The sequence below is a fragment of the Sturnus vulgaris genome, chromosome 25, assembly GCF_052056855.1.
Source record: "Sturnus vulgaris isolate bStuVul1 chromosome 25, bStuVul1.hap1, whole genome shotgun sequence".
Taxonomy (NCBI): domain Eukaryota; kingdom Metazoa; phylum Chordata; class Aves; order Passeriformes; family Sturnidae; genus Sturnus; species Sturnus vulgaris.
Window position 1 is genome coordinate 6,383,800 of NC_142267.1, and position 27,315 is coordinate 6,411,114.

General features: G+C 45.9%; 1 protein-coding gene across 1 annotated transcript; it reads right to left on the reverse strand.

Annotated features, from left to right (window-relative positions):
• Nucleotides 1–1,922: 1,922 nt before the first annotated feature.
• Nucleotides 1,923–18,217, reverse strand: MICOS10 (mitochondrial contact site and cristae organizing system subunit 10). Its single transcript, XM_014881692.2, has 4 exons — nt 18,107–18,217; nt 6,744–6,791; nt 6,066–6,175; nt 1,923–2,167 (listed from the first exon to the last, which is right to left on the reverse strand). Exons 1-4 carry the CDS (start codon nt 18,171–18,173, stop codon nt 2,159–2,161), a joined length of 234 nt encoding a protein of 77 aa, XP_014737178.1. The 5' UTR covers nt 18,174–18,217; the 3' UTR covers nt 1,923–2,158.
• Between the last annotated feature and the right edge of the window lie 9,098 nt (nt 18,218–27,315).

Consider the following 27,315-nt stretch of genomic DNA (forward strand, 5'->3'; position numbering starts at 1 on the left):
TTAAATTCCACTTCTAGAATTGTGCATTATTTTCACACTCACCCATGTTGATTTGAACACCTTTGTTGTGATTATTCTCACTCTAGCAGTAAAGGACACACTGGGAACTGATCTCTACAATCGATATCTCTGAGTTCCAGGGCCAGAAGAACTACTTGATCACAGCCCACAGCAGCCCAAGGTAAGAATTAACTCTAGGAAGTCCTATTTGAGCTGAAGCAGAGCAGGTAAGGGCAGGATGACTCGTGAGCAGGGACACTAAATAAAAATGGAACTCATCATTGGCAGGAACTGAAGCTCTCTGTGCACACTGACAGTCTCTCTGTGTGGTGCTTCCACTACTTTTGGTTCTCCTGGGTCTTGCCCAGGCTGGTGCTCCTCTCTCCAGCAGATCCCACTGGCTCCCCAGACTGCAGCACACACACAGAGAACTCAATAAAACCCCTTTCCAAACCACAGAGGAGCTATGGCTCCAAAGTACATAGTTCCAATTAAAAACTGGGGCCAGATAAAATGATTCAAAATTGGGAAGAAAGAAATATATCCTGTTTTCAATAAGCTGTTTTGACCTGACTGCTGAATGCAGTCCGGCAAGGGAGGAGGTGGAAAAACAAGGACATGCTGGAGCAATGGTCCTGGATGGTATCATGCTCTGACAGCCTTAATGCTGCTCTGGCACTGGAGCTATTTTATTTCACAAGTTCTTTGCTCCAGGCGAGCTCTGCAGCGTCTGTTGACTCTGGGCACAGCTCGACACGTTCCTCCAGAGAGCAGGATCCACAGAGAGAGCCCAGGAGAGCTGGGCACGCAGGGCTGAGCAGCACCCACAGCTCCAGAGAGCAGGATCCACAGAGAGAGCCCAGGAGAGCTGGGCACGCAGGGCTGAGCAGCACCCACACCTCAGGCCTGCAGGATAAGGAGTTTCTCTGCAGCCCTCTGAACTACAGCCTAGCAGTCCATGCCCTTCCTTTACTGGCATGGTTTAAAAAACAACTATCACACAGCTTGTTTTCCTTTCTCCTATCTGCTGTGCAGAATAGGAGGAGTTGTTCTGTCACTTTTCCATCTATCAGCACTCACCATGCAGCACAACAGGCTTTCAATAAAGGCAAGTTCTGCATCAACCTAAGCAATTCCCTTTCCCTCTTGAGACATGCACTCACTCCTTGTGCTACATGGACATCACACAAATGTGGGACAAAGAAGACTCATGTCCATAGCTAGAAAACCGTGCTGAGTAAAGCAGCAGTGAAGACAAGCTCCTGAGCCAGGGGAGGAGCAGCAGGTAATGTGCCAACAAGGCAGCACAAGGACTGGGGTGGATGTAAAGAAGGGAGTGCTTAGAGCAGTGTCTTGCCAAGGTAATGAAGAGCTTTAAGTAGTTGTGACCCATTCCCAGACACTGAAACCTCTCTGTTCTCCCACAGAAGAGGGGTGCAAAAACAATCAGCCTAAAAGGTAAGCTGAGAGCCAGATGGCACGAGGATGTGTTTAACTCACCCACTATCCTGGGAAGTTTCAAACAGGGGTCACTCCGTGACCCAAAGCTACAGGAGACAGCAGGGCCTTGCTGCATCCATCACACAGTTTGGATTTACCTCTTTGGATTCTGCCTCTTCTGAGAGGACAAAATTCCAATTTTAAAGGGCAACTGTACAAACAGGACATAGGAGTATTTATATTCCTCTCCAAACACCGGCACAAGCAGCAGGGGTCTAGTGGTGATTTATGAGGTGGGAATGCTTCTTTGAACTGATGCTGGATGGGGGTTGCTCTCAGGACTGGGGAGGAGCAGACAGGGCTGGCTGTGCTGAGGAACTCTCCCAGTGGCCCAGGTGGTCCCAGCTGCTGGCTACTCCAAATGAAGTTCTCTCCTTCCATTCTCCCTTTTTCTCACTCACATACAAAGTCAACACACCAGAGAAGGCCAATTTTCTTTTATTTATTTCCCAGAAGAGGTCTTCCTTGTACTTTTCAGACACTATACAAAACAAGCAACAGACCTTTGTTTCATAGACAGAAACAGTTTGTTGGAGTATAAAGAGTTACTGGTGATCGTTACTGAAGAATGTTGGCTTATTCCAGGGGCACTTCAGTATTCCTGAGGAATAATCATTGATTTCTCCTTCCTTCCCACTGGGATAGTCTCAGCCATTAGTCACTGTTCCTGTAAAGCAAGAAGGTTATATTATTAAAAAGCCATTTGGGTTCCTTACATGGAAGGTGCTGCAGGATGTAAAGCAAGTCACAGAGCTCTGTAACATTTCCAGAGGCTGTGGGAATGTTTTCATCCTTTGCTAAAGCAAAAGGTTGTATATGGAGGAATTAAGCAGCTATTTTCATGTTTTCCTGCATAATCCTCCATTCTGATAAACTGGGTACTTCAAAAAACCCCACATTATTGGTCAAGTTAACTATTCACAGGCTGAAGAGAAATCAAAGCCTTCTTGTGTTCTTGCACATCAATATAAATCCACATTCCTATCAAAGTACAGGACTGTGAGGTTTGGGTGATAATACAGGATAAAAACCTGAAAAATAGGGTATTTTTCATTTTGCAAGGAAATCTAGGCTGTGTAATTCACAGCCATAGCATTTTAAGCTTTGAAAAAATCACAATGACAGTGACGATGCTGATTTTAAATTCTGCTGACAGTAAAAACCACTCGATCAAATTACTTAAAAAGCCCTCAGAACATTCTGACCACAACTTAGAAGTCTTCTGGACTTTAAGCATTCTTTGGTCTAGATGAATGGCTCCTGCACTGGTGCTGGGGTTTCATGATGAAATTTCTAACCCAAAGGATGGGCAGTGTGATGACCCAGGTTGCAAAGTCACTCTGACATCTCCTGATTATTCAGAACCTTGAAGGTCCTCAGTCCTCTCATTCTGACTCAGGATTCAGAATTAAGAACTTGATCCTGAAGAATGAACAATCCCCATCAGGTAAAGGCCTGAGTAACCTGGTCTGACCTCACAGCTCACCCTCATGACCTCCTTGAAGTCCTTTCCAACTTGAGTTCTCCTGTGATCCTGTGAACTTGACAGGCTCAGAAAACTAGAAATAATTTTGACCAAGTTAATATGTGCTACATTTCCCTCTAATAAAGTTGATTTTTTTGCAGATTCTATCATTTTGACAAGTTAGCATTTGAACAGAACTCCGTTTTGTAAAGGAAATCCTACAAAGTTTAGTTATAACAAATTTTTCTAGGAAAAAAACAGATGAGTGATAATGCAACAATATTTTCCATGTTCCTAACCAAGAGAAATGAAATAATTTTGTTGTAATAACCCTGGAGCCATTATCCATGACATGACATTTTGGAGGGAATTAATGACATTAACCATTAGATGGCTTCATCTGCATTTTCCCTCTCTCAGCCTCTGTGGCAGAGAAAGCAATGGAGACAGTGCACTGGAAACTATTTGTCTTGTGCCAAGCAGGCATCTGAAGTGTCCTTCCAGTTACCTCATGCTTCCAAGGACCACCCTGCTCCAGATTAGTCCTTAATCCAAATAAAATCCCTTCCTAGGGTGACCAGACACTGCTTTCTGCTGCCCAACATCCCTAAGAACAAGCATCCTTGAATGGATAATGCTCTCTCAGAACATGTGAGCAGTGCATTTATCTCTCACATAAAGCCACAGACATGTCATTCCAGCTTTTTTTTTGGAGACATAAACTGGAGAAACAACCTCAGGATGCTGTGGAGTACCAACACATTTTAATGTTAACAAATCCAAACAGATTTTTGATTCTGGGCAGTGGCTGGCAATGCTCATCAGCTGCATCCAAGTCACTTTCTCTATATTGCTCTCCAAATATTTTATTTGTTGGAGAATCTTATTATTTCCCTTTAACAGGCAGCTGGAGAGAATATTTGTAAGCAGCTCTGTCTGGTAGGGCTGCAGAAGGCTGGCAAAAGCTCATCTGCAGTAAATCCAAGGAGGACAGGGCTCAACTTGCAGCTCTAGAAGCACCAGGAAAAGCCTGGAAAGCCCTGCAGGCCTCCTGCACCAGGCAGGAGCAACACAGGAGGGATTTCTGCACTGTGTGTCCTGCTCCTGGCAGAATGTGTTACCTCAGTATTTCTGAAGTGCTGAGGTCACTGTAAATATGTCCTGGTGGATACCTCTCCAGCAGTGTAAGTGAAACCATTTAACCAGGCCATGGCTCTGTGGATCCAAAACACACACCCACATTCCTTTTGTTTCCAGATGCCTCAGTGATAAATTACCCTGAGAACAGCCCCAGCTCTGACACAAGAAGAAATTAAGAAAATACTAATGGAGTCAGTTTGTGGACTGGTGCACTGCAGCCAGCTTGTGACTGCACAAATGGCTCCTGCTAATTAATCAATTCTTTAACATTTCACTTCAGCATGGTAGAATACTTAAAAATCTTTTACTTCAGCGTTAATACTGAACTCATTGAAATTACAAAACTGCTTACAGGGTACATTTTTTTCCAGACTAACTACTACATTACTATGCAGACAAACAAGCCACAAAACTTACAAGTGATCAGTGTTTTCATATTGAATAAAAAAAACCCAAAGCCCAACAGAAGATCAAAGATCCACTTCCACAGGCAGATCTACCTGACATGCCTGACATGACTTTCAGTTTCTTCCCAGCTCATCTCTTTTAAAGTCTGAAGAACCTTAATACTAGTTTCGTTTTTCTGCTTTTCTGACATGTATTCTTATTGTGTTTTCAGATTGTGGGAAAACCTACCTGCAGGATCTGTTAAACTAATTCCCTGTATTCAGTCTAGTAAATTTACTGTTAAACACACCAGATATTAAAGAACAGGAGAACAGTCCAGCTTTGGCAACACAAGTTTCTTCCTATTAGCACTCCTTTGGGAAAGGCACAGGAATAGCCATGTAAATGGATAATCTGACTTATAAACAGTTACCAACCAGTGGTAGGTAGCATTGAGAGCTGGGTTTTGGTAGCATGGGGGCTACAGAGGTGGCTCCTGTGAGAAGCTGCTGGAAGCTTCCAGCATGTCCAGCAGAGCCAGTCCCTGATGGCTCTGAAGATGGACATGCCACTGGCCAAGCTGGGGCAATTACAGATGATGGGAATGCCTCTGTGATTACACATGTAAGAAGAAAATCAAAACAAAGGTGCAGAGCTTTTCTTCTAGCCAGAGGAGGTGAGAACATGTGAGGGAAACAACATGGGGACACCAAGACCAGTGGAGAAGGAGGAGCAGGAGGTGCTCCAGGCATTAGAGCTGACATTCCTCTGCAGCCTGTGGTGAGACCATGGTGAGGCAGCTGTGCCCCTGCAGCCCATGGGATCCATGGGGGATGCAGGGGATCCAGGGGGGATGCAGGGGATCCATGCACAGCCCATGGGATCCATGGGGGATGCAGGGGATCCATGGGGGATGCAGGGGATCCATGGGGGATGCAGGGATCCAGGCACAGCCCATGGCAGAGGTGCCCAGGCTGGAGTGAGTGGATGCCTGGAGGAGGCTGTGACCCAGGGGAAGACCTGGTGGAGAGAGGGGACCCCTGCTCCCAGGCTGGCCTTGAAGGACTGGACCCCATGGAAGAGTGACCCACACTGCAGCAGTTTTGGGGGACAGTTTACCCATGGGGGAATTCATGTTGCAGCAGTTTTGGGAGGACTGCTGCTGGTGAGATCGAATCCACCCTGGAGAAGTTCAGGCAGAACTGTCTCCTGTGGGAGGCACTCACAGATTCACAGGGGAAGAAAACCTCGGGTGATGAAATGACCAAGATCCCACCCCCCTGTCCCCCTGTGCTGCCTGTGGGAAGGAGAAAGGGGATGGGGGGAAAAAAGTATTTCAAGGCCTTATTTTACTTCTCATTATCCTCTGATTTTGTTAGTAATAAATTCACTTTGCAACTTTAAGTTGAACTTGAAAACACCCTTGAAGTGTTTCCTCCCAGTCCTTAACTCATGAACCCTTCATTATTTTTTTTCTCTCTGCTCTGCCCAGCTGTGGCAGGGGAGGGCAAGCGAGGCTTTGCTGGGTGCCTGGCATTGGGCCAGTGGCCAACCATGACACACTGATACTTACTTTTACAAATTTACCATGGAGAAGGTATGGAGACTGGAAGTCATGTTGACAATTGGAATAAGCCATTCCTAACCCCATCCCTGACCCAAATGCAATTGGCCATGTCTTTCCTGTGGAAGAGGCAAGCAGAGAGTAAAAAGTAAAGTCAAGGAAAACTGTTTGTTTTACATTGTTCTATAAGCACCAAGAAAGAAGAAATTACTAGAAGATGCATTCTAGGCATTTTCAAGTTCTAAAATCCTCCAAGCCAGCCCATTACAGTAACAGTAACATGTGTTTAGAATTTAACAGAGAGCAATCTCTGAATTCAAGGTATTACTGAAAATTATTCTGTTTTAAAGCACAGCTGAAGAACTAAGATCAGTTTTAAAGCCCTGGCAAGGCTGGCATAAACTGATGTCGAGACACATGGCTCCAGTGATTTGGCTCAGGGCTTCCTGCCACTCCAGGATTTGGGCTGAACTCGGGAGCAGCTCAGGGAGGTGCCATGGAGAACATCCTTGTCACACAACAGCTAAAAGTTTTGGGAACTCCATTCCAATGGAAAAGACAGGACAAACAATGGAAGAATTGGTCTAACAAGCTGATTAACTTTTATGTGCCTCAAAGACTTCTAAGTGTACCTACAACAGATGGAAAGTGGGAAGCAGGCAGCCAAGATTAATGCAGAGTACTTACTTTTGAAGAAGATGACTGAGAAAACAATTCCTAATCCAAATCCAGCACCTATAAGAAGAAATGCAGTGGGTGAGGATAAGGATAAAACAAAGTAATGGAAAATGATTTACTTCTTTACAGTAATTCTTTATTCCAACTCAGGGATATCAGACTATGAACATCAGACTATGACTATCCAACTACATGTTAGTTCAGCACACCAAACCAGAGAGTTCTTACATAACAAACCTGAAAAAAACAATTCTTATTTTCTTAAATAACTGCAAGCAGCTAATTCAGATTAGAATCCCAACATATGCAATAAGTACATTATCAGAAATATCTGGGAAACAAACCAGACTCTCATCCCAGGGAACGTTCCTGAATTTCTGTCACCATCTACAATGTGGAATTAAAATTTATTTGGCTCATTGTCAGCAAATGAGAAACACTTAAATGAAAACTTATTGTGTCCTTGAGCTTCAGATTCTGCAGATGAATATCTCATTGTATTTCATTTATCTCACTACTTTAACTGCTTCAATGTGTGTCCTGAGGGCAGCAGAACTTTGAAGCTTTGTGTTACCCTATACCTTACAAAGAAAGCTCCAGGCTGCTTATCTTTCACATCCACAACATTCATTATGGAGCATATTTAAACACATTAGGAGTGAATGACTTTTCACATCCTTATACTATACATAGAAATAACTGCAGCAGTTGAAACAAAATTATTCAGCGCCGCTAAAAAACTTGGCATATTTAAAAATAATTTTTGCTTTCCTTGGAAGGTGAGCTTATGATTTTGTGCAAGATGTCAGGCAAGTCTGCAAAACTCCTCTCAGGACCCAATAAATATCACAGTGAAAACTTGCAGCTGAGTGGCCAAATTCTACCTTTAATTATGTCCACTGAAGAGAAGGATTTTAGATAAGGCATGGAAATGCCTTAAAAAGAAAAAAAAAAAAAAAGTCAGTCATGCATATTCTCATTAAAAAAACCAAACCAACAGCTTCAGGTTTATTTTGCAGCAAACACATCCTGTTATGGGTTTCAACTCTTTCCTTTCAATATAAGAAATTAAATATTATGAGTTTGTTAATTAAAATACATCCTTTTTTTAAATATTCCTAAAAGCACATGATCCTGTTGAATGCATTAGTAATTGGGTTGAGTCCAGAACAATGCCAAGGAATCGTGTACCCTTGTGGCATACAGGATGAGGTTTCTTTTTTTTAAGTTTCCTTGTGTCCTTCAAAATTTTTTCCTTGTAAAAAGTACATTGATAGTTTCCATTGAAGAAGATTACTCAAAAAATACTTTGAATCCTCAGTACTTTAGGATGCACCACCTCGTACCTTAAGTAAGCATCCCACGTTTTTTGTTGATTATAAACCCCTGAATATTAGGACAGAGGTGAGCAAACATGAACTGAGCAAAGCCCCGCACGTTCACTGTGTCAGTACTGAGCTGGAAAAAAACCCTTTTCATTTTACTACAGATTTTCAGTTGTGCCAGAGGTAACTACGTTACCAGGTCATTACAGCTTGGGAGCAGACTTACAAAACATGCAGGAGAGAGCTCTGAGCGCCCTCCAGGCCATCCTGCATCACCCCCCCGGCACTGCCGAGCCCGAGCCCGGCTGCAAGGTCAGCTCCTCACTCTGACCATTCGAACACCTAAGGGAAAGCCTGGGATCCTCACTGTCTGCTCAGAGCTCAGGGCTTTGTGCCTTTCAGACATAAAGACACCCCCTGGAGCAGCTCGTTCAGACCCCAGCAGCCTGGGACAGACATCAGGCCACAGGCTCAGCTCACTCCTCCAACCCCGGCCCCTCCCAGCAGAGCCTTCCTGCTCTACCTCTGCAGCCGCTGCTGCCTCTCGCACGGTGTTTGTGCCATTAATGATAGTTCTCCATGCCCTTGGTGCCCGGGCCTGGCTGCTCTGCCAGCCTGCTCCTCCAGCCCATGGTGCAGCTGGTTTGCTTGGGCTGCTGCACTCCAGGACTTGGTGGGGGGATTCTTTCTGCACTATTTGGAGTGTCCGGCTCAGCACCCTGCCATGAGGGAGCAATCCCAGTCCTGCCCTTCCTGTCCCTAGGAAGATCCCCTCTGCCAATCCAAACAGCTTAGCTAATCAATGAGAAATGATTTACAGGATGACAAACTCTGCATCATCTCCATGCATAGCCTGGGCAGTTTCTAACCTCACCACATTTTCCACGTTACCAGTCAAACCCATATTCTTCTCACCAGCCTGGTGCTGAACTGCTTCTTCTCTTGTCTTTATACAACCCTGCACTAAGGAAGCATCTGTAATTAATACAGTTTCTTTCAATTTATTCCAGAAATTATCATTATCTCGTACTCTCTTCACTTCCTTCAGATGTTCTCTCACATTACAGCCCCTCTCTAAGGGCTGCACTCACATGCCATCAATGTTGCTTCCTGTTGGCCATGAGGAAGCTACAGGATACACTTAAAAGGTGAAAAATTTATTATTTATGTCAACTGCAATTCAGCTTAAGCCTAAAACACAAACTAGGCCTTCCCCCACACCAATATCACTGTTAAACAGATGTGGTCCAGCACAACTGACTTAGGAAAAACTACTCTGTCTTTAGAAAGCTTTTTCTGAAACAGCTCATTTGAAGGGATCATTCTTCTTCATCAAACACATTTTTGGTGCAATTTTAGAGGCTGTCATTGCACTTTATTCCGGGAATAAGGAGTCTACAGTGATAATGAGTAGAAAAGATGGATGGGAAGATAGCTATTGCCTTGCTTTAAGTAATGAAAATGCTACAGAGAAGTGAAGGAGATCTGACAACTAATGGGTTCTGGCCCTCTGTGCAAGAAGGCAACATGAGAAACAAAGGCAAAAAAGTACTTTATCTTTCCTGATCTCACAGGCTCCTTGGGTCACTCCTTCCTGACTGAGGCACAGAGCACAGCCTGTGCTCCAAACCACGCTGATCACAACGCCCCAGAAACACGAGCTCTGCCCCTCACAGCAGCCACTGCATGTACAGCATTTGCTCTTTTCTACTTGGTTTGAACAGTTAGAAGTTGGTTTTAACTTAAAACCAGAACCTTCAGCTACATTTAATTCATTAGCCCATCTGGTTAAGAACCTCTTTCTGCGGGAAGTTTGTCACTCATCTTCATTCCACTAGAAAGTATTTGTGGTTATGTGGTCATTTCCTGTGTCTCCAAGACCAAGGGGGAGCAAAACCATCTTGCCTCGGGAGCAAAGTAATGCATTTCACTTTAATTCTATATAAAGTTACACCAGAGATAAACAATGGCAGAGCTGATGATGAGTTTTACAGGTTTAAGTTCTCACATGCTCCATTTCCTCTTAAAGAGGCAACATGTCACTTCAAAGAGCCTCCCACCTGAGCAGGGGACACTCCAGCTGTTCCTCCTGAAGATCAGCACCTCTAGGCCGGCCTTTAACTTCATAACAATAAAACATGAAAGGTTTATCTTACAATAAAAACAAATGAACATGGAAAAGCAAAGGGCTTGATCCACACCAGGCACATATTCCCTCTCTTTCTTGCATGACAGACTCTTTGGAGGAAAAGGCCACAGGAAAGAGTACAACCCATTTTTCACCTTCTCTGACAGTTTAAAATGTTTAACTAGAAAAACAGCCTCTTCCACCCCCCATTCATCACTTCAGCCTAAACTCATTTACAGTGTCACCAGGGGACAGGACACTTGTGTGGACACCTCAGCCCTGCTCCCCAGCCACACAGAGCGGCACAGCCACACGGAATTGGCATTAGGCAGCAAGCCCAGGCGCCAGAACTTTTTCTTTCTGCTTTTTTGGCTTTTACACCTTCCAAGAAAAACGTCCCAGTACCTCCAATCAATCTAACACGCAGGAGAGCACGTGCTGTATACCCAACAGGACATCATAAAAGTGTCTAGGAGAGAAACACAAATCTTCAGGATGGGCTCCTGCCCCACAAGAACATCTGGGAAAAGCTTTTTCTATAAATTTAATCAACAGTGGCTCCAGCAGTGATACTACACGGTTCTTCCCTAGGCTACCCAAGTAGCTACAGGCTGAGGCAGCTACTAACACAGCCACACCTAGATGTACTTTGCTTCAATAGCTTGAAACTTAAAATAGAAGGATTAAAATATGCTCATTGACATCTGGCAGATGTGTTGCTGTTACTATAGCAGCTGGAAGGTTTTCAATTACTTAATCCCAAAACGAAAAGTATTATTTTCCTTTGCCATTCCACACACACTAATACAAAACTGAGAGCTTCAGCCTCCAATCGCACTCTGACAAGATACATAAAGAATTGCTTTGCAAAAATGTGGAGGGAAGTTTCCTTCATACACCAGGGCCTTCACAGGGCAGCACTTAGCACCAGTTAGAAATCCGAGACCATGAAATCACTTATTTACGGAGAGAATTAATTTTAAGCAGACTCTTTGCAAGGTCTTAGTGGCAGGAATCAGATTTTCTTCAAACACTAACTCTGAAGCTTTCATTCCCATCTCCCCTGTGGTGTGGATTGTTTGCAGAGCAGACAGAAAAATGAGCATGGACACTAGAAGAAAACACAGTGAAATTATATACCAAGTACTCAAGAAAGAAGCAGAAAAAAAGAGAGTTTTGTTTTATACTAGCATCTGACTGTAGTAACAGAGAAAAACTGGAATAACAAAATATTAATATCCAAATATCATTATAATCCAAAATCCCAACATGCTTTCAGGGGCTGCTTTCACCCTTAAGCACTCAGGGTCAGGTCAAGTGCTGCTCAAAGGCAAAGCCTGGGTAAACATCAGCACTGCTGCAGAGGCACAGGCAGCAGCACAAAGGGCCCAAGGAACCACGGGGACACTGCACCAGAAACTCCAACCTCACACCAGAGACTGCTGAATGAACTGTGAGACCTCAGGGCACAAACATTTCCTCCCTCCTTCAAAAGGGGAGGGGGAGAGGAGTGGAAGCTGCTGGATGATGAGATAGTGCAACTTCCCTGTCAGGGTGGGCAGGCCCTGGCACAGATTTCCCAGAGAAGCTGTGGCTACCCCAGCCCTGGAAGAGTCCGAGGCCAGGCTGGATGGGGCTGAGAGCAACCTGGGGTGGTGGAAGGTGTCCCTGCCCAGGACAGGGGTGGGACTGGATGAGCTTTAAGGTGCCTCTCACTCCAAACCATTCTGGGATTCTATGATCAATGCTGGACCAAGCTTTTAGACAAATCAGGGCTGTGCTTGCTTTAAAAGCTCCTATATAAGAAATCATCAGTATTCTCATAACACAGAAAATACCCCTGTGACAGGAAACTTCACCTCGTCTCACTGCAATTCCATGTTCTGCTGATAAAAACAGTAACCGTGCTGGAAAGAAATATTTAGCAGGAGTAAACACAGCACACTCAGGGCTTTTGCAGCCCAGCTATGAGGGTTGGCAATGCTGCTGCTTCACACCCACTCAGCACAGGCTGGCCAGTACTGACGTCTGCTGGCCCAGCTCAGAAACAGAGATAACCGAGAGCAACGAGAGTTTCAGGGGCATCTCACTGCCAGGAATGAAGGGAAAAGGAGCCTCATCCTTCTCAAACCACTTGCTATTCAATTATAATTACCAAGGATGTGCAAGTAGCCCTGAAAGGATTTTCTCAGAAAACTGTTTCTGATATTAAAAAACCAACAAAGTCTTGTTCCCACCTACTGCTGTAACTTCTCAAGGACCAAACTTCAGGATATCACTTGGCTACAGCCCCTTTCCCCTGGGCACTGCCACTGCATGCCACCTTCAAAAAAGGCAGAGCTGGCATCTCATCACTGCACTAAAGCAGAGCTTCAGGAAGTCAGGGCATTTTGGGCTCATGTCCCATGGAGCAGAGCTCAGGAGGTCTGGGGTTTGCAAAGGCTGCAGATGGATTGTCACAGCTCCTCTTCTCTTGCTCCAAAGGCCACCAAGAGCTGGCACAGCTGGAGAGGCGCACCCCAGCAGGGCACAGCTGCCTGACACATCTGGAGCTCCAACCAAGGGAACTGCAAGGCATGTAGGTAGGAGAAGACCTGGATTTCTAAAGTTTCCTGTCTTTTTCTTCCAACAGAAGGTAATACTCCCTTAAATTGTAAATGGACATTGTATTCAGAGCTCTGCTAACATCATAACTAAATATTGCTGTTAGATTTTGGACTAAAAGCCTATTCTCAAAACAGCATTTGCCCACCTCTTCCAAGGAAAACATTTTTTGTTGTCTATGCTGCCTCCCTGCACAGCCTGAGCCACGAGCAGTCCATGTTTACACTACTTGGGCTGCTGCAAGACACAACTAGTAGAGCTGGATCTTCTGTACAACCAGAAAAAGAACTTGGGGTTCCACGAAAGCTCACACAACAATGCAGCTGTGTGCTCACATGATATCCACGTTCTCCAGCACTAAAAACAAAACCCCAAAGAAGTTTGGAACAAGCCTTCTGGCCTGGTAGCTAAGACTGGATGGCCACGATACAACTGCCAAGCAAAAAAAACACTTCAAAACAGGAATTTCAGGATTTTTGTATATTTAGACAAAGTCTAATCCAGTTTTGAGAAAGTGTAATCAAGTTTTATCATTATATAGACTGACTTTATCTTATTCATAACCATGTGAAGGATTATTTAAAAATACTGACATTGCAATCCATACAATGATCCTTTCTGAAATATCCAATCTGTGGAATGACACAAACAATACAATTTCATCCTTGCCATTAACAGAACAGCTATTCAAGCAGGCCAGATGATGAAAGGCAGAAGAAATCATGTTAACAGTTGCAGGAGAATTCAAAGTGCCCTTTTCTCTTTTAAAAAAATCCCTATTAAATGGAAATTAGAAGCATTTTATTTTCAGATGTCAAAACAGAGGATTAGAGGAAAATGAAATCACTACACTGGGTTATTTACAAGCTTCCAGGCTGAATTTTGGTCAGTCACAGACATACATCAAAACATTTCTCTTCTGAAAAAAAATTAACTTCAACACAACAACTTCACACATCCAAGTCAAGAAGCAAAGAGTTTCCTTAGGATGACCTTCCAGTATCAGGGAAATTGCAGCGTTCAACTCATTCAAAACAACAACAGACTCAAAACAAACCAAGACATGCAGGCACAAAAACCTCCCTCTCTTCCACACTACTCTTTATTACCTCTCTGTCCCCTGGAAACAGCACATAATAATAATTTGTCCAAAATTACAGCCTTTCAGCAAAATAAAACCACCTCTGTCAATCTTTTGTGAGTAATTGTCTCTCCAAATAAACAGCCGTGAGCCATCAATCAGTTAAACAAACAAACCAAGCCTTTGAACAGGGTTTGGAGCCCGCAGGACAGAGGAAGACCACACCAGTGTTTACTTCATCACCCCCCCCCGCAGAGCTGTGCTGATGAAAAGGAAGAAATGGCAGCGAGGGCTGGGGAGGACACAGCAGCTGAGGGAGGTTTGCAAGCTGGGAAGGAAAAGAAAGCCACACAAGTTCAAGTCCCTGTTCCCACACTCCAAACAAACAAGTTTTCTGTAAGAAAGTAACAATTAGCTTTTCTGCATGAAAATCAGCATCAGAATTTAAAAAATGAACGGAAATGTAAATTATTTAAATGACTGCCTGGGTGAAAAGCCCTGAGGATGGTGCAAAGCCAGAGGCAGCAGGACCTGGATTTTCTGTCAGAAACCCCCGGCCAGCTAAGAAAGCACAAGCCAGTCCCCTGCACACAAACACTGTGCCCACAGCTACATCTGCAATGCAAGAGGAACAAAACCACCTGGATACAGCCATATCATTAACAAAACAAATAAATATCACCCTAGGAAAAATGAGGTGACCACAAGCTCCATTTAACAATGGCTCAATGTTCTCTGCAGGCAAAAAAAAGTTTGGTTAACTCTTTGAAATTAAATATTGTCCTAACAACGTCCTCTAACAACTAACAACTGCCTGACAACATCCTCTGTTTGGAACTAACAGGAAAAAATTAATACTAAAGTACAGGATCCACACAGGTAGTGACCAAGAGCTCGAAAACATAATACAGCATTTCAAAAGATGCAACACAAGATAAATATTTATTTTGGAAGTTTTTGTGGCAGGAGATCAATTTTTTTTTCAGGAGCTTGGTCTCCAACTGAAACAGTATTGCACAACTACAAACAGAGCTAAGGACAAGCCCTGACTTACACAGCATAGTGGGAATCCTGATGGGCTAAGGACAGGCTGGAATTCAAAGCACATTTTTGCTAATAAAGCCAGCCTGAGAGCTCTACCTCCCCTTCACCCCCTTTTCTGTTTCTCATGTCCCACCAGCCCTCGCACTAATCCACAAGAGTTATCTGTCCACAGTTCCCACAGACACTGCATGCAAGACTCCAGAAATTCTGTGCTTTCCTTTATTTAGAGAGTCTGGAATGGGAAAACACTGGGCTAATCACAATGTTTGTTTTTCCCCAGCCATTGGCTGGGAAGATCTCCCTGGCTGTAGCACTCGGGAAGGATGTAAAGGAGCATTTGGGAAGGAAATTGTGGCCACCAAAGGGAAAAGTCTCACAAAAAAAGATGTTTACCAAATCCTGTGTCCCATGTAACAACTAAATCCTCAAGTAAAAAAGTATATTTTCTTTCCAGTAAAACAACCACCCTTGATAATTTATTGGAAACTCCAGCAAACTTTGCAGTAATATTACAAAACCAAACAACCCAACCACTCGTGGTTTTAATGTCCCTGCAGAGAAAACAATTATTCCCACTGGGATACCACGGAAAAATTTGTGTTGTCAGCACACAGTTCATGCAGGAGGCTGCCAGTACAAATGCTTCAGTCACTGACCAGTTTTAAAAACACACACACCAGAAAAGTGCCCTCAGACATGAGAGAAACACGTGTGAGCCCATGCCACTGGGTTTGGTGTGAAGATGCTGCAGCACAGGTGACCTTTTTGGGCAGTCTAATAAAAAACTGAGATGTGACTGAAATCTCTGCTCAGCATCCTTGTGAAACCGACACTGGGAATCCTCAGACTGGAGCACCAGTGCACAAGGCAAAGCAGGTTCTCTTTCTTTTGTTGCCACTTTAGGGTGGAAGAAAACAGTGAAGCAAAAGAAAGGCCCACTGCAGAGTCAGGAGTGCAGGTGACAGACACCAAGCCCAGTGGTGCAGACACATCTGAAGGACAGGGCTGTCCAGAGGGACCTGGGCAAGCTCAAGGAATGGCCCATGGCAATCCCATGGGGTTTAACAAGAGCAGGTGCTGCTGCTGCACCCGGGTCAGGACAACCCCCAGGATCAATCCAGGCTGAGGGATGAAGACTGGGATTAGCCCTAGGGAGAAGGACCCGGAGGTGCTGGTGGGTGAGAGCTGGGCATGACCAGCCCAGAAACTCCCTGTGCCTTGGGCTGATCCCCCAGTGTGGGCAGCAGGAAAGGGGGGACTCTGCCCCTCTGTCCCACTCAGGTGAGACCCCACCTGCAGAGCTGCCCCAGCCCTGGGGCCCAGCACAGCAAGGACCTGAAGTGAGTCCAGAGGAGGCACCAGGATGATCAGAGGCATGGAGCAACTCTGCTGGGAGGAAAGGCTGAGAGAATTGGGATTGCTCAGCCTGGAAAAAAGAAGGTTTTGGGGTGACCTCATTGCAGCCTTTCAGTACCTGAAGGGAGCTGACAGGAAAAAAACTGTTTCCAAGGGCCTGGAGAGACAGGACAAGGGGGAATGGCTTCCCAATGACAGAGGGAGGATATGGTTGGATAATGGGGAAAAAAATCTTCCCTGTGAGGGTGGGGAGACCCTGCCACAGATTTCCCAGAGAAGCTGTGGCTACCCCATTCCTGGCAGTGTCCAAAGCCAGGCTGAACAGGGCCTGGAGCACCCTGGGATAGTGGAAGGTGTCCCTGCCCATGGCAGGGGGTGGGATGAGATGAATTTTAATCCAGCACAAACCAGCGTGAGATTCTGTGAAATCAACTCTGCATCCATTTCTTTCAGCCTCCAGGGCAGAGGATGTACAGGAATCTGACATGTACAGCTGTGGCATGGAACAAGTTCTTGTTTATAATTTGGCATACTTAATATTTTATGATAAAGCAACCAATGCTATGGAAACATAAACATGTCCAAATACGTTTGTCAGACAAACCTGAATAGAATTTCAAAGGGAAAAACACTGCTCTGGAGCACTTGACACTTTTCAAAGGTCTGTTATAAACAATGGAAGTTTCGGTTTACTTAAAATTATTAAACATCTTTTCTAATGGAAAAGTATTAGGCAACTAAAACCCCCGAGTTCCTCATCAGCTTTCAAGCACAAGGCCACTGCAGCAACAAGAAATAAACATTCGCATTTCCCAGATATTATTTATGGTTCTAAAAGAGACATCTGTACCAACATGGAATAAATATCTTTTGTGTCAGATACTGCATTTATCGGTCTATACATTGCATTTGAAGATCTGGGTTTGTAAACACATTGTGTGAAACCACAAGCCCTGCCTGGTGTCACTGTGCAGGTGGTCACAGGGCAAGCACGGCCACCAGAGCCATCACCACCCCTAAAACTCACAGTACTCAGTGAAATCTCGTGAATGGTTTGCTGCAGAAAACTGAGGCACGGGCATAACTCTCACTTTAAGGGCAAACAAATATGGAAAAAAACCCAACAGAACTGTTCCCCTACTTGAGGAAAAGGCAGAACTACAGGGCTGGGACACGGCCGGCGCTTCTCAATGTCACACACTCCACACGCTGTACTAAGTGACACGTGCCAAAGCCCTCAGCGTGTCACGCTGCCTATTGCTTTTAATAAACGCAGCCCCCCTGGCACACGGAGCGATGTGAACAGCTCTGCACACACTGACTCCAAACCCACCGTCGCAGCAAAGCCGAAGGCGGGCGAGGTCGCCTAAAGCCAGGAGCCGGTGGCGCCTACCCGCCACTCATTCATTCCACCCGGGAGGCTTCCCAGATTCCCTACGGAGCCCAGATTTCCCACGGAAACCTCCTACCTCCAACACAGGGAGTAGCCAGAGGTCAAACACGCCCGGAGCGCGGTAAGCCGGGGCCGAGCCGGGGCGCAGAGCTGGGAGCGGGCCCGCCGGGGGTCCGAGCCCGCGGCCAAGGTCACCTTGCCAGGCCCGGAGCCACCGGCTCTACCCGACGCCGGAGGCAACGATGAGGGCGGATCCTCGGTACACCTCGAGCCTCTCTCGGGCTCACAACCGCTCTGAGGCGAACCTGGGGCGGCGGGGGACAGTGGGCCTCGCGCCACGGGGACACGCCAACGGCCGCTCTCCCAAGTTCGGGGAGCCTGGGGGACCACCACCGCTCTTCCCCGGGCCCTCCCACTCTGTCATGCCCGTGCTGCCCTTACCCAGCTTGACGGCGGAGTCCGCCACACACCGGTCCCACTTCCTGCCCAGGTCGCCCTCCGACGCCATCTTGCCCGTCCCCTCACCTCCTCCCCCGCGCAACTCTCGCGAGACCTAGTACTCCACCTATCGCCCGCACCGGCAGATCTCGCGAGATTTCGCCGTCGTTGCCACGGTAACCGACGGGAGGGCGTCATGGCCGCCGCGCCCGACCTTGGGCCCGGCCCAAAATCCCCTTTTTACCCTTAGGATCCGGCCCAAAACACCGTTTTCCCCCGTAAGACCGGGCTCGCCACGTCCCCAGGCTCCACCTCTCCGTCTAGAGCTCCTGCTGTGTCCTTGTTAGCCCTCGTCTCCCTCAGCCTATGGCAGCGTCCCTACCTCCTCGCAGGCGCCCGGCTTGGGCCCGTGCCCGCCGCCCCCCTGCCCGCAGGGCTCTCGCCTCATGCATGGTAAGAGCCGAGCTGTGCCAAGTTTCTCACTGCAGCGTTGGGTGCATCACTGGACACACACACTCGTGTAGGTTTTCCCTGGCAATGGTCCTACATCCCACACAGCTCCTGCATCACCTCAGCAGGAGGAAGAACATTCCGTGAGGGTGGCAGAGCACTGGTGCCGAGGGAGGCCGTGGAGTCTCCCTCGCTGGAGACATTCCAAACCCACCTGGAGGCATTCCTGTGTCACCTGCTCCAGGTGTCCCCGCCTTGGCAGGGAGGTTGAAATGAATGACCTCCAGCAATTCCTTCCAACCCTAATAATTCTGTGATTTTTGTTGTCTGGCCTCAGCTGCTCTTCAGGGCCTGAAATGACATACAAGTATGTGACAGCTGTTGTCAATCCCTATCAATATCCCAAGAATCACCTCATTTTAAGAGCAACCTGGGCTCCCAATATTATTTTTTGAGAAAAGGAGCTGAATAAACTTCTGTCACATTCAAGAAGTTATTCCACACAATAGGTTGATAATGAGAATCACAGAATGATTTGGGTTGGGAGGAATATTAAATTCATTCAGTTCTACTCCCTGCCATGGGCAGGGACACCTTCCACTATCCCAGGTTGTTCCAAGCCCCATCCAACCTGGCCTTGGACACTTCCAGGGATTCAGGGGCAGCCACAGCTACTCTGGGCAGCCTGTGCCAAGGTCTCCCCACCCTCACAGGGAGGAATTTCGCCCTGGTAGATATATGTATATATTTCCTAATTTTAGAGGAAGTGGTTGTGGGAAGGACTCCCATTGACTTCTGGTGCTTCAGCCCATCCTGCAGCGTGCTACAGCTTTGTGGAGCCAGCAACATAACTGTGAATGTCTTCAAACCTACTAGAATGAATTTTGTGTTGCAAATGGTGTGTAGGCTGCCTGGAAGGCATCCTCTAGAAGCCGTGTGAAAAAAACCTCAGGGTGTTTGTCAAGTACTAATGTCCCCATTCACACTGTGAGGCAATTTTTAGCTGTGATTACTTGTTTTGATTTCTTCAAGTTCTGGCAATTTTCTTTATTGAGGTGGAGGAGGCCCTGCTGCTTCATAAAACTGCAAGTTCTTTTGCAAGTCAATTACAGACTAAAGCCACAAACAGAAGTGAAAAATTCTTGAAGTTGGCAGAAATTTGATTAAGTCATTGTTGGTTTAGGTCTTTAATTTATCTTAAAAGTACAACTGGTTTTGATCTAGAGTCACAATGGAAGATTTTTACTTTTAATTGGTTTGATTCAACTCCTTCACATATCACGGAACAATCACAATTAACCATTATTTTCTCTTCCTTGTAAAATCTAAATGGCTTTTAAAAACTTGGCTTAAAAGGCACATGGTTAAACTGAGATTCAAGAGGTTTCCCTGGAGAAGGCAGCCCTCGTTCTGTAAGGGGATCTTCCTTTTCTCTTCCTCCCCCTGCAATTTGCTCAAAACAGTCTGCATTGCTGCATAGTTGGTATCCAAAATAGAACCACGCATCGAGTTACTTATAAAAATACCAACATGATCCAGCAGTTTTTTCCCCAAATAGCTACAGAAGGGCTTTCTGAAACCACTGCCCCAGCAGTGCCAGCTCCACCCTCCCGTTTCCAAACAGCTCTGGAAAATATCAAGAGGGGAAAGATAACTTGAAGCTTCCAAAATAATTCTTTAATTTTCATCCTGAAAATTAAATTCCAGAAGGCAGTGTTTAAAACCAACCCAGAAATGTGGTCTTCTGTTGGCAAAAACAAATGCTCAGTGCAGGCCAGTGTAGTCTCACTTCACACTTACTCATTTTCAGGCTGTTGGGATCCCTGGAAAATGCAGTTTTTCGGGATGAAGGAAGCAGTGGTGAGCAGCTGGATTGTGAGGCACATCATAAAGGCTTGTGTTGCTGTGTCTCAATGTATCCTGACAGCCTCACCTCAGGACCTGGTGCATTAACCCTTTCCAAGGGGATGGAATAGTTCAGGATAATTGTTTTGAACGTTCAGCTTCCTTTGGAGAAATTACTCTGCTGCTTTTAAATCCCAGAGTCACTGAGTGATCAGAGGGGGCTCTGGAAAACGTTATCCATTAAGGATCTAGAGCACATTCTCTGTACCCCTTCCCCACTCCAGGGAAAAATTAAGGCAGGAGGGAATGTGTCCAAAGACAGGCTTTTCTCTCCATTGCTATAGTTACTTGGCAGTTAGTCACAGTGTAATATCAACTATTTATTATTGTGGGACTCCAAGGTGATGTTTAGAACATGCGGTTTTGAAAAACCTTTTTTGCATTTTACAGCCCAGCATGTGCTGTCCCAGGATTCCTTCCCTCCCTTCTCCCCTCGTGCTCTCCCCCTCCTTTCTTTCCAGTAATAAGTGTATGAATAAATGGAGGAAATTAAGCCAGAAAGCTTCAAAATGAGCCCTGTATTTCTTTGGTGGATGTCACCTTCTAGTTGAAGTAGGTTCAGACCTTGTATTTCTGGTTTTGTTGATAATATACCCCTGACTGAGTTGTGTATGGAATTAAGCACTGCTCATTAGGAGTTAGACACTGATTAGGTTTCCAGCAGAATGCCAGCAGATAAGGCAGAGGCAGGACTGGGGATCTCAGATGAATAAGTACCATTATTATTCTTCAAAATTGCTGCTTCCCTGGTGTCCAGTGGAAAATCCATGCAGAGGGCACAGCCAGTGCTGTGTCCAGTTCTGGGACCCTCAGCACAAGAAGGGCAAGGAGGGGCTGGAGCATGTCTAGGGAAGGGAGTGGAGCTGGGAAGGGGGTGAGGGAGCTGGAAAGGGGCTCAGCCTGGAGAAAAGGAGGCTCAGGGGGGACCCTGTGGCTCTGCACAACTCCCTGACAGGAGGGGCCAGTGAGGGGAGTTGGGCTCAGCCCAACCTCAGGCTGGGCCAGGGGAGGCTCAGGGTGGACAGCAGCAGGAATTTCTTCCTGGAAAGGGTTGTCAGGAATAGGAAGGGGCTGCCCAGGGAGGTTTGGAGTGCCCATCTCTGGAGGTGTCCCAGGAAGACCTGGATGTGGCACTCAGTGCTCTGGGCTGGGGACAAGGAGGGGATGGGGCACAGCTTGGACTCGATGGTCTGGCAGGGTTTTTCCAACCAGGAGGATTCTGTGGTTCCATAGGTGCACCTGGAGGTGAGGAGCTCCTCTGGAACTGCACCAGCCCAAATTCAAATCCTTTTCAACAGAACAGACTTCCTCTCAACTGTTACATCTGCCTTCTCCAGTTCTTGTTTCAAAACTTCCCAGCAAGTTTCTTTTAGATCTTGAACCTTCCCCAGCATGAGAATATCACCTCTTATCCTATTTTTTCAAAGAATCCTAAAGCATCCCTTGTGTCATTTCCCCACTGGATACTAATTCACTCTTGCTCTCCTCTTTTCCAAAGAATACACATGCAGCTTCTCCCATAGATTTAAATAACATCAATCACCTCCCACACATATATTTTTTATTTATTTTCTGCCAAGATCTGCACAGGAAGGCAGCAGTGTAGGAGTTATCTGCTTGTCATGGTTGACACAGCCTCGGTGTGGGCCCCCACTCCCTGTTTCCTGTACTTCCAGAACAATTCTTTCCTGTTGCAGAGAGCTCAGACCTGGGTGGGAACCTCCAACTCTCAATCTCCACTCCTGTGTGTTGGGTTTTTCCTGCAAACATAAGCCACATTCACCAACAGACATTGATGCTTGTCTCTTTGAAAACCTTTTAGCTATCCAAGCAACAACAACAAAAAAAAAAACCCAACAAAAGTCTGAGGAGAAAGAAACCCCTCCTCAGCAGGACTTTGCCCTGAAATGGGAAAGGTGCCAGTGACTGCATTAAGCCTCCTGTGCTGTCCTTATTGATTTGATGTGGAGTCTGTGCTCTGTGCAGTCAGATGCTGTGGGGTGAGCAATCCTCTGAGGCTGAGCTGACTTGCATTAGGAGGGATGGTTTGTGCTGCAGTGAAACATCCTGCAGCCTTTCCACGGGGATCACCTCCACGTCAATTAGCACGTTCTGTGCCTGTGCTGATGGATTTCCACGCTGCTTTGCTTGGATTCAGTGTGTGGTGCTGCTGGTTCCAGCTGTCAGGTATGGCTGGTTGAAGCAGAACTTGGAAAAATGGGACAAGATGTGTCACAGCTCATTGTGCTAATTCTGCTCTAAGCTGCTTTTGCCTTGAACATCAAGTTTGCCCCAAAAATCTCGGCAGGAAAGCACTTGCATGGAAACACTGACCTGAGTTTTTGCCAACTCTGAAATCCCAGGCAAAAGCAGTGCTCTGACATTTCATGTCTCTATTTTCTCTGTACTATTTTGTGATCATTTTTTAGAATAGTAGAAAGAGAAAACCTCCTTGTGCTGTATTGATGAGGTTGTCTAATGAATAAGCCCATGAAGAAGTGCTATTTTTCAGCCTTTTAGTCTGTTTTTCCATTCGTCCATGTCTCTGGCTAATTCTATACAGATTCTAACTACTGAACCGTGACCATTGTATTAAGAAAGAATCCAGGCAGACCCTTACAATTCTTTTGGCTGGTATATTAGCAGGCTTCAAATGAAGTGCAACGTGTCAAGGAAAAAGTAAGGGAATGGAAAGTTTTGTTTCTTTCTGCTGTATTTAATCAGCTTCTCCTTGATTCTTTTTTAATGACAAGCCACAGACATTATTGCTAGTTAATGACCAAGTTTGACAAGAATGTTCTCAATATTTTCTTTGCTCAGGCTAAAGACAGCTCCTGTCTCTCAAGTTTTCTGAGCTGAAAATACAAAGTTAAAGGAGCAGCTGCAAGAAGAGGAATAAAGTGTCCTAGGATATAGCTAAAGGGATTCCTGCAGTGCATGGACATCTTGGGCTGCTGCTGGGTTTATCCTTTCCATTAACCAAAGGAGCAGATCTGCTTGGGTGCTGATGGAGTGGAAAAACTTCTGGTTCAACACCCTTAGTGCAGGGAGGGGAATGCCTCAAACCTCTCACTAAATGGGGCTATGTTGTTTTTCATTAAATGTGGTATTTGGAGTTACTCATCAGTTCCTGCAGGAAATGGGGAAACTCGAAAAACTTTTCAATTCCAAGAGTACACTCAGCAAAGCTGCTTTGGATGGGGGACTTTTTAATTGTTTGTGTGCTATTTTGACACTGTGTACAAATATCTCCATAGTGAGAACTATCTGTGGCTTGAACATAGAATTCCAAGACATTGGGTAGTGTTGTAGGTACCTTTTTCCTATATTAGTTTCCAAGAAACACTCGGTTTTCAGCCTCAAACCAAGTGATGCTGCTGTTTTACTGACTCTGACTAATAAAACCCAGCAAGCTAAACTTTACCATTGCTGGAAGACTCTTGCAGCAATAAATTCAATTTATGAGAAGTCCTAATAAAAAGTTTACATATCTTTCAAGTGCCATGAAATAAAATGGGCAATCTGACCAAAAAAAAAAAAAAAAGAAGAAAAAAAAAAAAAGCTCAAGATGTTTCTTTATTTAAAAAAAAAGACTATTCAGTGAAGCATGAAGGTTTTCTCTCAGACCTTGCTCCTCAGCATGTTGTCCCAGTCACCCTTGGTCCTGGATAAATGCTGGAATAAACAAAATAAATAGCATTTCACCACACATGCAGGAGGATAAAATAAAAACCACATCGAGCAGGACCAGAAATGCTTCAGGAAGTTCTGGCTGAACGTGAAAAGTACTTTGTAATGCTAATAAGTGTTTATCCTTTTGCTTCCTCAAATGTAATCAAATGTACAGGGAAAGCACATGGATTTTAGAGCTGCTGATTGCAGGATCAAAAGCCTTGTTATTAATTGCACATGAATCTGATGTTGTTGGGCCGTTAAGATGTCAACTGACATCATTGTTTGCTTCCTTTGTTTATAGACCCTGGTTTTAGGGAGGGGTAATGCCTGCAGGAACCCTTTGGAGTGCTCTTTCCTGTAGGTGGGTGATCCATGCCAGCAGGTTTGGGAAATGCCTGAGGCACAGGTAACACTCCCTCACAGCACTTGGATTCATGGAACATCCCTGAATTTGCTGCATTTGGTGTGAACCCCTCCACAAATCCCAGCAGAAGGTGGAAGGTGGGATGGTGCTGACATTCATGGACCTTTTGCCTGCTGGGATCCACTCCCCACCCCAAACTGCAGCCTGCCTGCAACAGTCTGGTCCTACATCTTAATACACAAACAACCAAAAATCCCTGAAACATGGCCTGCTATAAACAAGCAAAGCAAACAGCTGGTCCTCATTTGAAAAAAAAAGATGTGACATCAATTTCAAAATGAATCTGCAGATCTTCTTAATGCAAATATTTCTAGGGAAACATAGAGCAGCTGTTTATTCTTCTTTATACCTATTAGGAGGAAAACAAAATCCAGGATGCTTATATTTCTTCCAGTAAGAAAAACATCCTCTTGGCCTCGACATTCATTTAGAGCTCAAAGTGTTTGAAGTATACTGTGCTGCCTAATTCTGCTATTGCTGTGCTGCTCCAGCAAGCAGCTAGGAGCTGGTTCTGTTCAAAACGAAAAGCTACCACAAGTAGAGTTGCCGTTGAATCCTTTGCATGAATTTTGTGACAGAAAGAGGGGATTTTAGAGGCATTTTCAAATTTATCAATTCCAGCCTCCCAGCCCTGAGGAGTACACGTATATTAGATGTGTGGATCCCTGGAAAATAAATGAAAAATGTGGCCTGTGTAATGAACAGGTTTGCTTTTCTTAATTACTGCTGGGAGGCAGCTCTGAGGGAGTGCAAGGACTGGAGGAGGATCTGGGGACTGCAAAATAGGAGCCATTTGGGATTGCTGCATCTTACAAAGCGGGTTGAAGGAGGTTAGGCTGAGGAGTAGTGGCAAAGAACTGAATTTGGGGTCTCTTGAGCCTTCTGAGGTCATGTGGCTGCTCTCCCAGATGTGGAAGGATAATTTCCCACATTTGGGTTTGTTTGGTACTGGTTATTGATGGAGTTTTTTGTGGTTTTGTGTTTCTGTAAAGTAATACAGCTCCTGTTTTTCCTGAGATCGTTCTACTGTTTTCTCTCCTCCCTTCCCAGGTTCATTTTGTTCCTGCGCTGAAAACACCACTGAGAGCTGTTCCGTCTGCATGGGCTCCATTGTGGTGCAAATTCATGCGGTGCAGTCCTGTCTCTGGCTATTGTAACCCGATCCGTGTCCTAGCTGTGCACTTCCCTGCAAATCGGAGTTGTCCTTTGCAGACTGAAAGCCTGGCTGGTTTGTCCCGTTAAGGAGCAGTCAGAGCTGTTACCTCCTGCCAGGTGCTGTTTGGTATCTGATAGCTGAGAACGTTCAGTGTCCAGTCACAAAAACCTGCGATAATGTGTGAGTGCAACGGCACAGCTTGGCCTGGGACATCTTCCCCCGGGGGGACGTGCCACAGTGTTAAATCCCAGGGAAAAGCCCTGTGTGACTTCTGTGTCTGTGACATCCAAAGGAAAAGCCCTGTGTGACTGCCCCGTGTCTGTGACATCCAAAGGAAAAGCCCTGTGTGACTGCCCTGTGTCCGTGAAATCCAAAGGAAAAGCCCTGTGTGACTGCCCCGTGTCTGTGACATCCAAAGGAAAAGCCCTGTGTGACTGCCCTGTGTCTGTGACATCCAAAGGAAAAGCCCTGTGTGACTGCCCCGTGTCTGTGACATCCAAAGGAAAAGCCCTGTGTGATTCCCATGTTGGCATTTCCAGCTCCTACAGCAAATGGAGGGAAGGGCTTTTGGCTCCCCAGGGCCAAGTCTGCAGCACAGAGTCCCAAAGATTTTTTTGGGGTCCTGGCAACAAATCTGGGCTGAAACAAGGCCTGACCTGTTCCAAAAGAAGCTGCAGAGGAAGGCGTTGTTGCTTATGAATCCTTGTCTTCCTGGGATAATTGTCTTTTGTAGCTCTGAGATTCCCCCATGAAGGACAAGTCAGGAGTCTGGAATTTGAATGTCTTACCTGAAATCATTGTATGTGAGCTAGTCCAGTAGAAGGAAAAAATGTTTTTTTTGGGACAGCCTGAGCAAAGATAAATGTTTTATTAATACATATACCCTGATTTTGGAGATCCTACTCCAAGTCACCTCCAAGGGACTCTGCCTGTGTGGCAGAGTGTGTGGGATTGGATTAGATGTCTGCTGAAGTCCCTTCCAACCCTAACAAATCTGTGATCCTGTTATCCCTGTCCCAACTGCCTGAGCCCTGGAGGCATCCAACTGTGTCAGTGTCTTCCAGCGGGTACCTCCCAGACAACACCGAATACTTCCTTTTGAAAATAATTAATAATTATCTCTGACCTTAAGCAGCTGGAGGCTGCCTATTTATTCACATCACTTTAGACCTGGGAGATGTGTTACAGGCATGTATAAAATGCAGTTTACCTGTGTAAAACTCAGCTTTAGGGTGACGAGTTTGCTACTCGTTACCTCTCCTGGGTGGCGTTTACCGTGCTACCCGCCTACCTAGTACTGTCTTTCGTTTAACCTTAGACAAATGTATTTAAAAGGAACGACGTTACCGCTCGGACGCTCCGGGACCGACTGAGGGCCGGAGCCAAGATGCTGGCGCGCCCTCCGCAGGCCCCGCCCCCGGGCCCGCCCTCGAGCTCTGATTGGCCGCCGCGCTCACCCCCGCGCTGCAGTTGGTGCCGCCGTCTGCTCCGTCCCCCCCGCGCCGGTGGCGTGGTTCGCTCCGCCCCGCCCACCCGCCCCGCCGCCGCGCATCCATACTTGGCGATGGCCGGCGAGCCGCGCGCTGATTGGCGGGGAGCGGC